Below are 17,382 nucleotides of genomic sequence, written 5' to 3'. Positions count from 1 at the left end.
AATTTAGCCTCCCTTCTTTGATTTTCGGATCTTTTTTTTTAAATTATTTTTTCGTCGTTTGTTCGTTAATGTTCAAATGTAAAAATTGTTTGTTCGTCTTTTATTTATTTATAATTAATTAAACAAATGATCACCATTAAGTTGGCTCCCCTCACTAGGTATCTTTATTTTTATCGCTCAGATTAATTAATTTTGATCAATTATCGTTTGTTCGATGACTATTGGTGATTGTTCGATCATAAAACAATTAAATTCCCAATTATTAATTATTTTATATCTAATAAGCAAACCATCACCTCACGCCTACATTGAGCATGCACCGGTTTTGTCGGTCAGCTGGCAATGGCCGTATTTAGTAGCGTTTTGTTAACAAGTGCGTTTATACTGTCTAATTATTAAATTAATTAATAAATAATCTATATTACTTGAATAGCAATGTGAAAATAATAAAGATAAGTCACACAGTTATAAATTCAAATATTTTGAAGTTTATATTTAAAAACAATATTAGCTTAAAATTCATTTTCCCATATTTGTGCACTTTCACAGATAAAAAATGGTATTCGGAGGGCGACCTCTTTTGAAGAGCACCGCTGTGCTTTTCGTGGGGTTGATGTCGATGCGCCACTCCCGGAACCACTGTCCCATGGAGGTTGCTGCGGTCTGGAGTCGCCGATGCAATAACGACTTCTTCCTACACGAGTAGTAGATAGCCGTGTCATCGGCGAAGAGCCCCAAATGGGTCTCTGAAGACCGGGGTATACAAACTAAATAGAAACGAGGAGAGGGCGGAGCCTTTCGGGACTCCGGCTGTTACGTGACGGGGGCGAGAGCGCGTTCTCTCAACTCGATATCGGAACGAACGGTTCGACAAGTAGTCTCGTATGATGAGCATAAGTTCATGATTATTTTAAAAAGTTTGAGTTTAAACGAGTTAAGAATCAAAGAGATTGTAAATACTACGTGCTTGCTAATGACGGGACGACAGAGAGGTTTTATTATGACATCAGAATGACAATTTATTATTATTTCTAATTAAAGTATTCTCATATTATCTATCCACATGTACGGTTATGTTTATAAAATATTTTTAAATTGAAACTTCACCATTTCTCTTAGTTTTAAACGTTAAATAAATTCATATATTCAATACAGGCAATAACTATTTGTTGTTGCGTGGTGATTCCACTAAGCATTTTAATAATAAAATTGTTCATCGTAACTTGTGCCATTAAACTAAATTAAAACTTTAAAACAGGTATGTTACTTATAATTGTGTATGTTTTCCATTAATTAATGGTGCCAGTCTAAAATCACTCCTTTTCGAGGCCGGATATCTTGAGACTGATCCCTATACAAGCCCTACCGGCTCTGTGAAACCTGATATCCCTTAAACAGATAATAAGAATTAAACAAAAAAAAAAAGATAACGTACACACACACACACACACATATATATATATATATAACTAATACTACAATCTATAAGTAGAATAGTACAATATTATTATTTTTTGCTAAGCTGATAGCCTTGAGAGGCTATTTCAGCGTAACCTTACTAGTAGGTGAGCTCGCAAGGCTCAATCGGGGATGTAGTTACCGGCGGCGGCCACGTTGAGTGGGTTCTCGTGTCGTGCCGCTTTATCGAAGTGGAAGTACAATACAAAACCAGCAGTATAAGCGATCAACGACAGTTGTCACTAAGAACATGACCCGCTTTGACTATAGAGTTAATCTTAGGCACCAATTAAAAAAAAACTCCTGAATTCCTGATTCTTGGTTCAATGTATTCTTTTTTTATTACTTAGATGGGTGGACGAGGTCACAGCCCACCTGGTGTTAAGTGGTTACTGGCCCATAAACATCTACGACGTAAATGCTCCACCCACCTTGAGATATAAGTTCTAAGGTCTCAGTATAGTTACGACGGCTGCCCCACCCTTCAAACCGAAACACATTACTGCTTCACGGCAGAAATAGGCAGGGTGGTGTTGCCTACCCGTGCGGACTCACAAGAGGTCCTACCACCAGTAAACCACCAATGTAGGACATATAAGGTAAAAAAGCTATTTAGTATAAGCAACATTTCGCTTATGCGCCCGTTATTCGCCCGTTTTATATGGTAGGTATTTGTATCAACAATTCGATGTTTTTATTTTAACGTACATTAATTTAAACCCATTCAAATAGGTAAAGAAGTTTTTTTTGTTATTATATTTTTTAAACTTTAAATTGCACTCCTGTAAAGTTGAAAATATGTTGCTTAAACCAAATAGTCTTTCGCTTCTCGATATCACAGCGCAAAACCACCGTGGTATTTTCATATGTGATTAATTGTTCTCCGGTTTTAGATATCACTGCAGCACAAAGCCAAATATCTTTGCCAAAGACGCGCCATTATTTTCCTGCCTATTCTAGTAACCTCGAGGGGTTATTCACCGAACTAGTAGGTGAGATTTCAAATTCGAAATTCAAAATCATTTATTTCACACTTGTTGAATGTCAAAATATAAATAACAATGTTAACTCTACCACTGGTTCCAAAAAAGCCCCAGTATTGAGAAGAACCGGCAAAACAAACTCAGCGGCCTTTTTTTTTGTTTTTTCTCAAATATAAACGACTATGTTATTAATATTATAATTTATGTGATTTTGGTAAAACTATATTCTTTCCTGGAAATTGATTAGATAATAACAGCAACACCCTATTTAGAATCGATTCCGGAATCGGTTTTTGTTTGCTTGATAGCACTCATTATCATAGTCGGTTACTCTTGGCAGAGCATTCGTGGTCATGTGGAATTCTTGTTAATTAAAGACTTGACAGATGTTCTTCATAGTTTGCAAACTAAGGCTTGGCGCACGCACTCGTTAAGTGGGGTTTTAGTAAGGTCTTTCACCTGATCAGTCCAGCGCATGGGGTTTCGTCCACAAGATCTTTTACCATTGACCATACCCTGAACAACAAGTTTCTCGATAGACTCTGCTGACCGTCGCGATACGTTTTTTTTTTTTTTTTTTTTTTATTGCCTTTGTAGGCAGACGGGCATACGGCCCACCTGATGGTGAGTGGTTACCGTCGCCCATGGACTTCAGCAATGCCAGGGGCAGAGCCAAGCCGCTGCCTACCGCTTAATACTCTCCACAAGCCTCGTTTGAAGAAGGACATGTCATAGCGCTCGGGAAACACCGTGGAGGGGAGCTCATTCCATAGCCGGATGGTACGTGGCAAAAAAGACCTCTGGAAACGCACTGTGGATGATCGCAGTGGCTCCAGGTAGTATGGATGAACTCTACTCCGGTGGCGGGCGGTGCGATGGTAAAAACGAGATGCTGGTATCATCTCGAACAATTCCTCAGAGCACTCCCCATGGAACATACGGTACAAAATACAGAGGGAACCGAAGTCCCTCCGCAGACCCAGAGGCTCCAAACGATCCGAGAGAATGGGATTATCGACAATCCGAACGGCCCTCCTCTGTATGGAGTCAAATGGAAGAAGCTGGTATTTGGGAGCCCCAGCCCAGAGATGGGAGCAGTACTCCATGCGAGGCCGGACTTGTGCTTTATAAAGCAAAAGTCTTTGTCCAGGCGTGAAGTACCGCTTCGCTCTGTTGAGGACTCCCAGCATTTTGGACGCCAACTTGGCTTTGCCTTCCAAATGACTCCGAAACTGGACATCGCTCGAAATGTCGACCCCAAGTATCCCGATACTCTCGGAAGGTTGCAGGGATACTCCTTGGAATTGCGGCGCCATGACAAAGGGGTCCTTCTTCGCAGTGAACGCGCAAACTTGTGTCTTTATCGGGTTGAATTGAACCAAGTTCAATTCACCCCATTCGGAGACTCGCCCCAGAGAGTTCTCCACTTCAGACACAAGTTTTGATCGTCTCTCTTGCACCACGCTCCGAGAGAGACTCTGATGGCCGATATATCGCGCATCCCCCGTGCTGTCATCCGCATAGCAATGCATGCCATCAATAGACAGCATGTCATTGATATACAGGATGAAAAGCGTGGGGGAGAGCACCGAACCTTGTGGAACGCCAGCGTTAATGGTCATGGTATCAGAACAGTCACCGTCTACAACGACCGTGATGCTCCGCCCATCCAAAAAGCTAGCGATCCACTTGCAGAGACCCTCGGGGATTCCGTAAGATGGTAGCTTCGACAGAAGTGCCCTATGCCAGACCCTGTCGAAGGCCTTCGCGATATCAAGGCTCACAGCAAGAGCCTCGCCCTTGCTCTCCAAGGCTTCAGCCCACCTGTGAGTAAGGTATACAAGAAGATCACCAGCTGAGCGACCGTGACGGAAACCGTACTGTCGGTCACTGATCAGCTGGCGATCCTCCAGATACTTCAGGAGTTGTATATTAATTATTCGCTCCATCACCTTGGAAAGCAAGGAAGTTATCGCGATAGGCCTATAGCTCGATGGGTCCGACCGGTCACCCTTCTTGGGGATAGGGTGGACGTGGGCAGTCTTCCATGAAGACGGAACCCTGTTAGCGCAATAAGAGATGCGATACAAACGCGTTAGCGCAGGCGTCAGCTCAGGGGCGCACGTTTTCAGAACCACTGCAGGGATGCCGTCTGGCCCGCTCGACTTATGGACGTCCAGGAGTCGGAGTTCCCGCCTGACTGCACACTGTGTAAAGCAGATCTCCGGCAGGGAACTATCACACCGGAGGATGTTCGGTGGTGTGGCACCCCCGTCGTCCACAGTCGAGTTTGAGGCGAAGAGTTTGACCAGAAGGTCAGCCTTCTCTTTCGCACTATGGGCCAGACTGTCATCGGACTTGCGTAGTGGTGGGAGACTAGACCTGCAAAAGTTACCTTCTGCAGCTTTGGCGAGCGACCAAAAAGCACGGCTCCCAGAGGGATAGCTCTTCAATCGCTCGCCAATTCTAGCAACGTGCTCCGATTTCGCCCTGGCAATAACCTTCTTGTAGGACCTAGAAGCGGCGTTATATTTCCGCCTTTCCTCTGAGATGTTAGGATCCCGACGTCTCCTAGCATCATCCCATGCCACGTATGCGGACCGCTTGAGGTGTGCAGCATCCCTGCTGGCATTGTTATACCAGGGTCTGCTGCGACCCCCAACGGGCACTTCAGAGGAGGGAATAAACAATTCCATCCCCTGGAGCACCACGTCTTTAAGACGGTCCGCACAGACGTCAGGATCAGCAGAGGAAAAGCAGAACCGCCCCCATGGGTAGGATGCGTAAAACTCACGCAATCCTTCCCAATCTGCTGACAAATACTGCCAAACTCTTCGATACCTGGTCGTCGTTCGACGACTAGGACGAGAGAGTGGTGTGGCAGCACGGATAAGGCAGTGATCAGACGATCCAAGTGGAGCGTCGACCACCACACTGTATCCGGCTGGATCGGTGGTCAGCAGAAGGTCCAACAGAGAAGGCTCGTGCCCCTCAATATCTGGGACACGGGTGGGCTGTGTCACCAGCTGGGAGAGGCCGTAGGCCAAGGCGAAATCGTAGGCAGCCCGACCCGGGAGGTCAGTGGTTCTGGACCCCAACCACTCTTGGTGATGAGCGTTAAAGTCTCCAAGAACCACCACCTCCGCAGATGGGTACTGCTCAAGCACGCGGTTAGTCCCCTCTTGCACATGCTCTATCAGAGCTGAACCTGCATCACTGCTGTGGGACCTGTACAGGCACGCGTAGACTCGGGTACAGCCCCCGTGATCTACGCGCAGCCACAAGAGGGACAGGTCCCGTTGTTCGAGGCTTCGTAGACGGCGACAACAGACATCAGCCCGGACGAATACACACACCCCGGCTTTACGCAGGAAGTTGTGCTCCAATACGTAGCCGGGGTATTCAAGGTACGAAGTATCATCCGGAGCAGATATCTGCGTCTCCGTCAGAAAAAGAAGGGCAGGCTGCGCCGTCTCAAGATGGTGGTGTACGGCGTCGAGGTTACTATGTAGACCCCTTACATTGCTGAAATCCACATTAAATGTGGAATGGGGAGTCGCCGACAAAACCCTTTTCCTTTTTCGAACTTTCATTTTTTTTATTTGGAGAGTGGGATTGGGCGGGGTAGGATGTTCGAGGCGAAATCGTGACAATACCTGAATAAAGCGCGGAGCACAGTACGTGCTCGACCACGGGTTGCGTGAGCGACTGACGCAGGGCATGGAAGGGCCCCCAGTCCACCCTGCGTGCGATCGCCGGGATCCACTCCGGTCTCCGACTCCGGCACGACGACTGCACGACAGGATTTTACACCGGTTGGCGGGACAGCTTCCCGGGGCGGAGTTTAGTAGTGACACCCGGGTTCAGGTCCCCAACTGACCGGCGGGCGGCGGCGAACACCGTTTCACTGGGTCTCCCTATACCCCCGTCAAACAATCACGTCCCGCGAGCTCACACGCACGTCTGCTCCGCATGTTCCAGGTATCGCCAAGATTCACCCCCAACAAGGAAGAGGAAAGGGAAGGAATAACACTGGCTCTCCAACCCACACGCCGGAACACAGCTAGGCTATTTGGCGGCGGACTCTAGTTGGAGGGTGGTCGCCAGCCAGTCGGACAAGTCCTACCACCGATTATGTATTCGGCTCCCGTTTTGCACCACCCAGGGGTCACTTGTAGGGAATCGCGGGTTAAACCTACGGAAGCGGGAAGCAATCAACCCCCAAAAACGTGTCAAAAATACCGAAGAATCCTGGATTGCACTGTTGACGACAACTTTTGAGAGATATTAGGTTACCATCTACCAGCAGATAGCAATCTACCAGAGCATTCTTTGCTGATTTTCTAAGTTCGAGTATATTTTCTGTAGTCTACCAAAGCAAAAAATAAGGTAGAGGAAAGGAGATTTGTAACGGTGGTCGATAGACAGCCACGGTGTATCAAACTACGGTTAATGATTAGAGCAGAACGAATCTGAACTCGTGTCGAGGGCTGGACGTTGAGAAAAAGGCAAACGTCAGTAATGTCACCATTTCGTCGTGGCCTAACGGATAAGACGTCCGGTGCATTCGTGTTGAGCGATGCACCGGTGTTCGAATCTCAAACGGATACCAATTTTTCTAATGAAATACGTACTCAACAAATGTTCACGATTGACTTCCACAGTGAAGGAATAACATCGTGTAATAAAAATGAAACCCGAAAAATTATAATTTGCGTAATTACTGGTGGTAGGACCTCTTGTAAGTCCGCGCGGGTAGGTACCACCACCCTGCCTATTTCTGTTGTGAAGCAGTAGTGCGTTTCGGTCTGAAGGGTGCGGCAGCCGTTGTAACTATACTTGAGACCTTAGAACTTATATCTCAGGGTGGGTGGCGCATTTACGTTGTGGATGTTTATGGGCACCAGTAACCACTTAAGACCAGGGGGGCTGTAAGCTCGTCCACGCATCTAAGCAATAAAAAAAACCTTTTTCTTTAAAAATGATTATCAGTCTTAGATCGACGTACGGATGGTAGTCGCAAGCCGCTCACGTCGCCGCGTCGTATGACCTCCGCTGCGCATCGTCGCTAGTTTAGAGCTTCCCCTTTCAGTTTTGTATGTGCACATCAAATATCATCAATAAGTCATCGTGGCCTAAAGGATAAGACGTCCGGTGCATTCGTATCTATCTAGCGATGCACCGGTGTTCGAATCCCGCTGGCAATTACCAATTTTTCTAATGAAATATATACTTAAAAGTTCACGATTGACTTCCACAGTGAAGGAATAAAATCGTGTAGTAGAAATCAAACCCGTAAAATTATAATTTGCGTAATTACTGGTGGTAGGACCTCTTATGAGTCCATACGGGTAGGTACCACCACCCTGCCTATTTCTGCCGTGAAGCAGTAATGCGTTTCGGTTTGTAGAGTGGGGCAGCCGTTGTATCTATACTGAGACCTTAGAACTCATATCCAGAGGTGGATGGCGGCATTTACGTTGTAGATGTTATGGGCTCCGGTAAACCATTTAACACTTAACAACAGGTCGGCCGTGAGGTCGTCCACCCATCTAAGCAATAAAAAAAGTTCTAAAAAAAAGGAAGGAAAATAAACCATTAGGATTTTTCCTACATTTGTTTCATGTTTGTTGGTCGTCTCCTAGGTGATTTACAAGCCTTCAGAACAAGCTTTGGTCGATCGATGAAGGTTGTTTGTACACAGACTTCTCGGAAGCCGGCTGATGATGTCCCACAGTGAGTTTTTTTTTTTTTATAATTTATAAAATCGAAGGGTTTTTTTATCATAGTATTTATCTTAATTTAAAAAAAAACCTCTGTTTTGTATTTACGCTAAAGAAATGGTTATTACGCAAATTACCCTTTCTTCATTTTTTTTATTTGTTTACTATTATTTTATGCGTCTAATTAGGAATAGTGCTCGTGCCATAAGAACAGCTAATAGCACTGTATAGCAGTTTTATATAAGTTACGTGTCCTTGTACCCGATTTTCCACTATACCTGAATTAATAACGAGGATGCACCAATTAACTTAACTCAAATCGCATAAGTTCTAGCTCCTCTGTCCATCAGTAGAAATATAATTAAATAAAACACTAAAATTCCTTTGCCAGTAATTTAATAAATACCTAAACTGAGTTTGAATTATGTTCAAGATATCCACTAGTAAGTTTTTTTTTTTATTATTGGCATTAAAAATTTAAAGTTTGCCAAGCTCGTTGTTTCGTTTTGTAAGAAAAAAGAAAAAATAACTTTCTCAGAAAAATAACTTTCTCAGAAAAAATAACTTTGATTGGTGTGGAGTTTTCACGTGATAATGAGCTGTAATTAAGTTTATCGACACAAAAATGCATTATTGGAAATATGTAACGTTTAACTTAGTGATAGCAGACCCAGTGATTTACCCCGCAGAAGAGAATGGAAGTATCCAGAAAATACTTGGCTTTTAGTAAGACTAAGAATAAATAAAAACCTCTTTGGAGGAAAACAAACTTTCTTGGAGGTTCCAACGAGGTTAAACGGTTAAATAATTTGAAAGTTGTGAGTCGTTTGTAATTGCGAAGAAACTCTCTGATTTTTATATTAAAAAATATCTGTGTCCTAAAAAAAATTTTAATACTAAAATCGATAATGATCCTTATTTATGTAAGCAGATAGACAAATTACAATATGTCTGTTTTAGCTTCCAGTCGTAATATTTTCGTTATCATGTCATCTATGTTTATGAATACACTAATGGAGTCAGTGACCACGTTACCTATTTCTATTGTCATATACGTAACTTACATTTGACTGCATTGGATTTGTTAACTTAAATATTGGGTATAATAAAGGTTCACCGTATTGTTCAAACTCCCTGGCATATTATAATTTTTGAGCGTATTGTGAGCCCAAATACACAGGTCTTGCATCTGTCTCCCGTATACAAAGTCCACTGAATTTCTCTCAGTGAATTTCTCTCTCTTTCTTCTCAGTGGGTCGCGATTCCGATCCGGTCGTAGATTCTGCGAAGCACTGCTCTCGCTGCGGCTAGTGTTAGCAAATTCTCTCAGGTTAACCCCTTGAACTCACCTAACTGTCTTCGTGTAGTTGGAATAGATAGGGCTACCAGTGAATAGGTAGCAAAAAAAAAAGTATCTGCCTTTCAAAGGCAAGAACTGAAGTCAGTTAGCGATCCCAGAATGCTGGTAAATTACTCAGATTATGTTTATTACGCAGAGTTTGTCCGGCAGAGTTTATTAGACAGAGTTTGTTACGTAATAAAACAAATTGTTTTGTTAAATTTAGAAATTGAAGTATGAACGAACGAGGTGTGAGACGCGGAGCTGGGGCTCCGTTCTACGCTCCGCCACGAAGGAAAACCTCAGCTGAAATCATTAATGAAGCAAGAGCTGCGATTTTTGGAGGTTAGTTTCTTGGTGTCATGCGAAAGAAGGCGCGAATTCAGCCCACTCGTTGGAAGATGTCACTCAGGGACAACGTTAATGCTGGGGACACATCAATTCGTGGTGCAGGTCAAGAAACCTCTAGAAAAATAAAACAATATTGTAATGTAAAAGGGGCTTAAAAAAAAAAGTGCCTAGTTTTTATTGGCCCCGGTTGCCCTTCCCTAAGTCTGGCCTTGTAAGCGATGAAAAAAAAAATAAGTGCCTAGTTTTTATTGTTTAGATTTGCGTGAATACTTTTCAATATTAAACACGTGTGTGCGACTGTAAGCGCTTAATTTTCCAACAAATCCCCTGCCAATCACAACGCCAATATAGTCACGGCACAAGTTAGGGTAATCTACATAAATATGATAATGACCGTGAATCACGCGAACGCTATGTTTGTGTTGAGTTTTATAACATCAAGAATAAGAGCGGATTTTGTGTGTCAAAAATGTAATTAAATTCGTTTCAATGCTGATAACAGTTCTCGGAACATCAGATTGATAACAGTTTGCGTTTTATTTGCAAACTAAAAGTTAAGTAAAAATGGCTGAAAATTGACTCAACTTTTTGAAGGTGTATTTTGATTTAAATTTACTTCTTTAATTTGTTACTAATTAAGGAGTTCCGATAAACTTTTGACACCTGATAGATGTGAAGATCGAAATTTTTAAGTAGTTATTACAGTAATCATTTAATGAAGGGAATTGTTATTACTCGAGCTGCCCAATTCGATTTGTATTCGAAAATTTCAGTTTAACCCTGAGGTCATGGAGGTCAAGTGTTGTTGACTTGTCGCCATGGTAACCATCGAATAAGCTGTCGCACTTAAGTTGCGATTTTAATATATACTTTCCTTGCACGGTATAATAATAAAGAGACGGTAGGCGCTTGTAATTAGTACAGGAATAGATAAATAAAATAGACCTTGTTTATCTATTCCGTGAGTACAGTACGGCGCGTACTTTTAAAATTATGTACGGTAACGGTTATGTAGGTAAGTGGAAAGGATGGATCGATTTAAATAAAATTCGAATGATTAATTTATTGCTTATGCTATGCTAAAAGATACGTCTTTATATTAAAAAACCGATTGATTATATATTACCTACTTGTTATTTGTTGCCTTCATAATTATTACGTGTTTTGTTAGCATTGTCTTTGGTTTTCTTCATGACCACGATAGCTGTAAAGTATTATCTCTAATAGTCCAAGATCCCAGGGCCCCCAGACGTCACGTATTTTCTGACGAACGAAATGTGGCCGATTGCGTAGTGTTGGTATGTACTAAGAACGCATGCCTACCTGCTACCTTGCTTAGACGGCCAATTTTCAGGTATCCAAGTACTCAAGGTACATAAAATTATTACCTACTTCACGTAAATTCTGAACGCTGATTTTTATATATGTCCACCGGACAACTATTTTAAAACCTTTTACAAAAAGACAGACTGATCCAAGGGGCCAATCATCCCCTAAATACAATTTAATACCTCTGTGGGTAAGAGCGCGAGGGCATTATCCACGCGCATGAGACTGAGTGAGACATGTATTAGGATATATTGACTTCTCTGTCTCTCTATCTCTCTTACAGTTGACTCATATCAATTAATACTTTATATTAAAAGAAAATCAGTTAAAAAATAATTAATCAGGTAAATAATTAATCAAATTGTAGATGGAAATTGGCCCTTTCTTTTACGCGCACACCGGCGCGGCGCTGATAGCGCGCACCCCAACATTTACAACTTTGTAGATACAAAATTATCGTTTTTGGAAGCGGTCTCCTAACATCCAGTATACAGACGTATTCATGGTAATGATTTAACTCTACACCGAAAGATGTAGTTATATAATAATAATATATCATACTAGCTGTCCCGGCTGTCTGCCGTCTGCGTCGTAGTGCCTCAATCGATAAATAAAACACCTAAAGTTTTGTATAAAATAACCTTAAACAAACAAAACGAATCCGCCCGACGCGACGGGGGACACATCAAAGGAAAAACTAAATTGTTATTTTTATTTAATTCCGAGCATTTTCATATAATTTATCTATCTTATATATTTATCCTTTTAAACCTTCTCTGGACTTCCACAAATATTTCAAGACCAAAATTAGCAAAATCGGTCCAGCCTAGCCGTTCTCGAGTTTTAGCGAGACCAACGAACAGCAATTCATTTTTATATATGTTACCGGAAATGTATGAAATCAAGGAATTGTATACAAATCCTAGGAAATGTGTACAATTCCGATACTATTTAGGAAATGTATAAAATATTGTTTGAAAAACTATTTAATGCATAGATATCCTAGGAAATTTATAAATTTCCTCGGAATTGTATATAATTCCAATATCGTATTAGGAAATGTATAAAGTAAATGCTTTCTGTAATAAAACACGTTGTTAATAATATTTTTTTATTATAACACTTGTTGAGACAATCGGGTAACAGTCATACCGTAAAATAATAATAATATATTCGTATTATCTTACTAATTAAAACTTCTAAAATCAACTATCTATTAACTTTTAACGTATCACAAAATCAACTTATATTTATTCTTATAAAATCAAATTTTCATTTGGCAAGTACTCAGTCTGATAATTAAGTAATTATAAATGTCAAAGTATAAAAGTAAATCTTTATATTATAATACTTTGTCAGTCCATATAGCTATTTATTTTTGCAGGGTAAGCTCGAATGGCATTTGGAATTACATAATATTTTATTTTTAAAACACAGACATCTTGATGTAGCACAGTTTTTCTTGCAAAGGCACTTCTTAAATCCCTGGCCGGTTCCAGTGGATTGCAAGTTGGCAACTGACCGTAGTGCAAGACTCGTCCCGCTGTCCCCGCGTACCCACCAATATCTTAAATGTTTTACATTTCCGATTGCTATTTAGGAAATGTATAGATTTCCTAGAAAATGTGTAATGTGTAAGTATAATATAATTTATTTCACACATTTCCGTGCGATTTTAGGAATTACATACATTTCCTAGGAATTGTATACAATGACGGATTACATACATTTCCGTTAACATATATATAAAATAGATTAAATATTCTTCGTTTATAAAAACTATAATAACTTAAAAAAATAGAAGGAGTGTGTTATTTAAATTGCGAAATTATCGCTAGCTCGCTGGTTTCGCAGACATGAGCGGGACGACAAGCGGAGGCGGTAGCGTGGGCGGCGCGCTACGTCCGCTGCGAACACGACGCCCGTTCACACCCCGCGAACCGCAACGGACACTGTTCACTGACAGAACGCGGAAGAAAGATAACAGACCGCCGAGTTCGTTTGAGTATGTTTAAATAATAAATGTTCTAGTTTTCCAGAAACTTCTGCATACTTTGTATAGTCATTGGAGATTTATTGCGCCACTTTGAGAAGGCGGCACGACATGAGAACCCTCTTGTCGTGGCCGCTGGAAACTACAAACCCGATTCTGCAGACCGAATGGTAAACAGTCGACGTCGCCCAAAACACGTCATTACGGATCCTCCCGATCCATTAACGGTGCTTTTATGTACCACAAGCACCGGTCACCGTCCTCGTCCCGACGCTTGCGACGAAAGGCTCGACGAGTAAATTAACCCTCAGACACAGCCCATTTAGTTTCTCGCTGGATCTTCTCAGTGGGTCGCGTTTCCGATCCGGTGGTAGATTCTGCGAAGCACGGCTCTTGCTAGGGTTCGTATTAACAACGTCATCAGGTTTGAGCCCCGCGAACTCATCTACTAGTTAAGGTTACGCTGAAATAGAGATAGAGATAGAGATAGAAATGAGAATAGAGAGAGAAGAAAAAAAGTAATTGGAGATTTATTATTTAGAGATTGATTACGAAATGAGATTTATTACGAAAAATGAACGTAATTCTGATTTTGTTCTAATAAAAATCAGTAACAACAATCGCTAATACTATCAGAATCATAGAACACATCGAGGAATGGAAAGGAATGGGCGAATTTATCTTTGTGATTATAGACCATTTTATTTGGTATTAGCATGAACAGTTCGATGTTTTTAATTGAACTTCAATTAAGTTTACTCCATTCAAACAGCTAAAGAAGTTTTTTGTTATGATTTTTTTTCCAAATCTTTTATAATAAATGGCTCTCTTGTAAAGTTGCAAAAATATCCTTTCACCCCTCAATATCCTGTTCGGTTTTCGGGCGACATACACAAAATAAAACCAACATAATAAACCAACCCAAGATTAAAACGTAAATTTTGAATTTTAATTACGACTATTAATTATTACACATTTAAAAAGCCAAAAGTATCGAGTTCTCTTGAATCTATCTATAACTTATGTTCTTACAAAGGCAATCAATTTTCTATTACGTAAATCAGAGATAAAGAGTTTTCTTATTGTATTTAAAGTTATTTTTACACGATTTATATTAGCTTCACTTGTATGTATGTTTGCATGTTTGTAACTGATTCCTTTAGACGCGACTTTGACCCACTTTAAACGGCCAGATTTCATTCAAACTTTGTAGATTTATCGAGGACCGATGACAATACACTAATTTGATAAGATTTATTATTCAATTTGCAAAATAAGATTTTTTGCCAACTTATATCATTTTTATCTATAGTCGATAAGGCAGGAATTGATGTTAAAGTACTTAATAGTTTTAAAAATACGCTTTATAGAAAATTTATCTAAAAAATGAAAAATAACGCTTTTTTACAATAAAATATATTTACACTATTTTCAGTTTAAATTTATTACAATTTATTTTCAATTTTTTAGTTGAATTTTATATAAAGCGTGTTGTTTATTTTTTTTAAACTATTATTTTACTTTTCCTTAAAGAATTGGTGATTTTTTTTTCAACAGCCTCAAATACCTCACCTTGTCGGAAACGAACGAAGAGGAAACCCAAATGACGTTCACACAAAACGTTGATGACTTGGACGAAGACACCTTAAATGGTTTACTTGGAGAATCATCGAACGCACGCAAGAAAACGATGGTAAATTCAAATTGAAAGTACACAATCAATACGTATATTTTTATTTATTTATTGCTTAGATGGGTGGACGAGCTCACAGCCCACGTGGTGTTAAGTGGTTACTGGAGCCCATAGACATCTACAACGTAAATGCGCCACCCACCTTGAGATATAAGTTCTAAGGTCTCAGGTATAGTTACAACGGCTGCCCCACCCTTCAAAACGAAACGCATTACTGCTTCACGGCAGAAATAGGCAGGGTGGCGGTACCTACCCGCGCGGACTCACAAGAGGTCCTACCACCAGTAAAATCAATAAACTATTTCACTAATTGAACTTATTAGTGGTGTTTACGAATAAGTGTTTGAAATCTCTATATATAAAAATGAATTGCTGTTCGTTAGTCTCGCTAAAACTCGAGAACGGCTGGACCGATTTGGCTAATTTTGTTCTTTAATGATTTGTGAAAGCCCAGAGAAGGTTTAAAAGGTTTAAAATAAATATGAAAATGCTCGGAATTAAATAAAAATAACAATTTTGTTTTTCCTTTGATGTCCCCCCCATCGGACGGATTCCTTTTGTTTGTTTTAAGTTTATTTTATTTTATTTATCGATTGAGGCACTACGAAGTCTGCCGGGTCAGCTAGTTTCGAATAAATAAACGAACCTCATTGGCACAAACCGGACAAATCCTAGTTTCTCGCCGGATCTTTTCAGTGGGGCGCGATTCCGATCGATAGATTGCGAAGCACTGCTCCTGTTAGGGTTGATGTTAGAAATGTTATCAGGTTGAATCTGTGAGCTCAACTACCGGTCCGCGCGAAGTTGGAATAGCCCTTTAGGCTTCCAACAATTAGGTAGGGAACACACGAGTTTAAGCGTTGATTAATTTAACTGTTGACAAAAGTAGACTAGGAGCTTGTAAAATATGGCATGAGGAAAGTTAAAACCCTTTTTTTTAACGATATGATTTAGCGTTTCATAAACCGTAGTTACGTAACCAGCCGAAATCTGTACAAGAGCGTTCCGGCGATGGATGGAGTGGCTTCCCGAAGCTTCCGCATCTCACTGGGAAGAGCAAGCCATTGCACAGACGTAACACTACCAGCCAATCTTCCATTGAAGGTATTCTATATATCTATACTAATCGAAGATACTAATATAATAAATCCACAGTGGTTTTTACGGACGTTCCGTTATAACTACTGAACCATGCATCCGATTGACTTGAAACTTGGTATCAATGTAGAGAATACATGTACTTAATGGATAGGCTAATATTTATATGAGTATTGGACTCCCTAATAATAATGACAATAAATAACAATGCTAATTTTAAATGCCCAGCGAAGCGGGCGAGTACATACGGCTATCACTTATAAAACTTGTCGAGGATTTGATTTTAATGTGTAGATAAAATAAGCAACTTAATATTAAATTAAAACTATATATGCGAAATACTATTTATTTAAAAATCATTAAATTGAATCAAACAATTCAAATATTTGTTCACGTCGAGGCGAACACCAATCAATAAATAATGATCTCATATGTGACTAGTTCTTTTATATCAATAAATAATCTATGGTCAGCCCCTTGCTTGTTATGACCTCAACTATCTGTGACGTCACACGCAGTTATTTGCAGACAATTTTTTTAAAGTCTGAGTGGCAATTTTTAAAATCACTACAGTCGATGCTGGATGTCACCCTCTTTACCACCTCATGCCGCAACATTGGTTCTGGTAACCAAATAGTACAAGATTAAGGGTGACCACGTCTTATAAATCTAAGGTAAAACTAAAATGTATTTCAGAATCTGATTTATCATTTGCCATTTCGGTGACGAGACCTTTGGGCGGCGCCGATGGTGATGGTACAACTAAAAACCGAATGGAAGTGAACACTAAATGTATGTATTTATTTTCAAAGCGATCGATTTAGATCTAAGTTATGTTCAATTTATTCAAAGTGTTTTTATTGAAGTGAAACTTCTAATGCGACTTCCAACATGGTAGCGTTAAATGTTTAACGCTACAATGGAATAGAAAGAGACAGAGCGAGAGTGAAAGCGTGGCACTCGAACGCATGCGCTTAATATACCTGTTAAGGTGAATTTACATTACGAAATTAGTGGCATGAAATTAATTTCGTGACATTAGTTTTACCAACAGTTTCACGTGTAATTTAATACTTTCGTAATGCATGCATTAATTTCATGCATGCAATTTAGTTTCGTGCCCTGCGCGATTTTTTGGTGAAATTAGTGTCATGCAACTAATTTCATAGTGTAGACGCGACGTGAAACTAATGTCGCGAAAGGGCCTGCGCTGTGCGGACATGTGTATTGTTAGTTCGGACGCGCTTCAAGCTTTGAAAATGTCAAACCAACGATGAAGTACAGAAAAAAAAATACAATTCATTAATGCATATCAGCGACAAGAGTGTCTCTGGGACCCGAAACACCTACAATATAAAAATAGGGATGCCCGAGATGCGGCTTACAAAATAATTATGGAAGCCATGGATCTGCAA

At 40.4% G+C, this 17,382-nt stretch overlaps 1 protein-coding gene across 3 annotated transcripts in view; it reads left to right on the top strand.

Moving 5' to 3' along the window:
- Positions 1 to 359: 359 nt before the first annotated feature.
- LOC101746625 (armadillo repeat-containing protein 2) overlaps positions 360 to 17,382 on the top strand; it is a 36,262-nt gene continuing 19,239 nt past the window's right edge. The window contains exons 1-8 of one of the 3 annotated variants that reach the window (XM_021348444.3): positions 360 to 1,258; positions 2,352 to 2,450; positions 8,087 to 8,177; positions 9,730 to 9,848; positions 13,038 to 13,188; positions 14,734 to 14,869; positions 15,841 to 15,973; positions 16,664 to 16,759. In XM_021348444.3, the coding sequence (XP_021204119.1) occupies positions 9,740 to 9,848; positions 13,038 to 13,188; positions 14,734 to 14,869; positions 15,841 to 15,973; positions 16,664 to 16,759 (625 nt within the window). In that variant the 5' untranslated portion in view covers positions 360 to 1,258; positions 2,352 to 2,450; positions 8,087 to 8,177; positions 9,730 to 9,739. The remainder of the gene's footprint in view (positions 1,259 to 2,351; positions 2,451 to 8,086; positions 8,178 to 9,729; positions 9,849 to 13,037; positions 13,189 to 14,733; positions 14,870 to 15,840; positions 15,974 to 16,663; positions 16,760 to 17,382) is intronic. The other 2 variants (XM_062673086.1, XM_004926853.5) reach the window with 2 other exon arrangements.

The sequence above is a fragment of the Bombyx mori genome, chromosome 16 (genome assembly GCF_030269925.1).
Source record: "Bombyx mori chromosome 16, ASM3026992v2".
Lineage (NCBI taxonomy): Eukaryota > Metazoa > Arthropoda > Insecta > Lepidoptera > Bombycidae > Bombyx > Bombyx mori.
The sequence above is the reverse complement of the archived record's forward strand: the minus strand, read 5'-3'. Positions and strand labels throughout refer to the sequence as shown.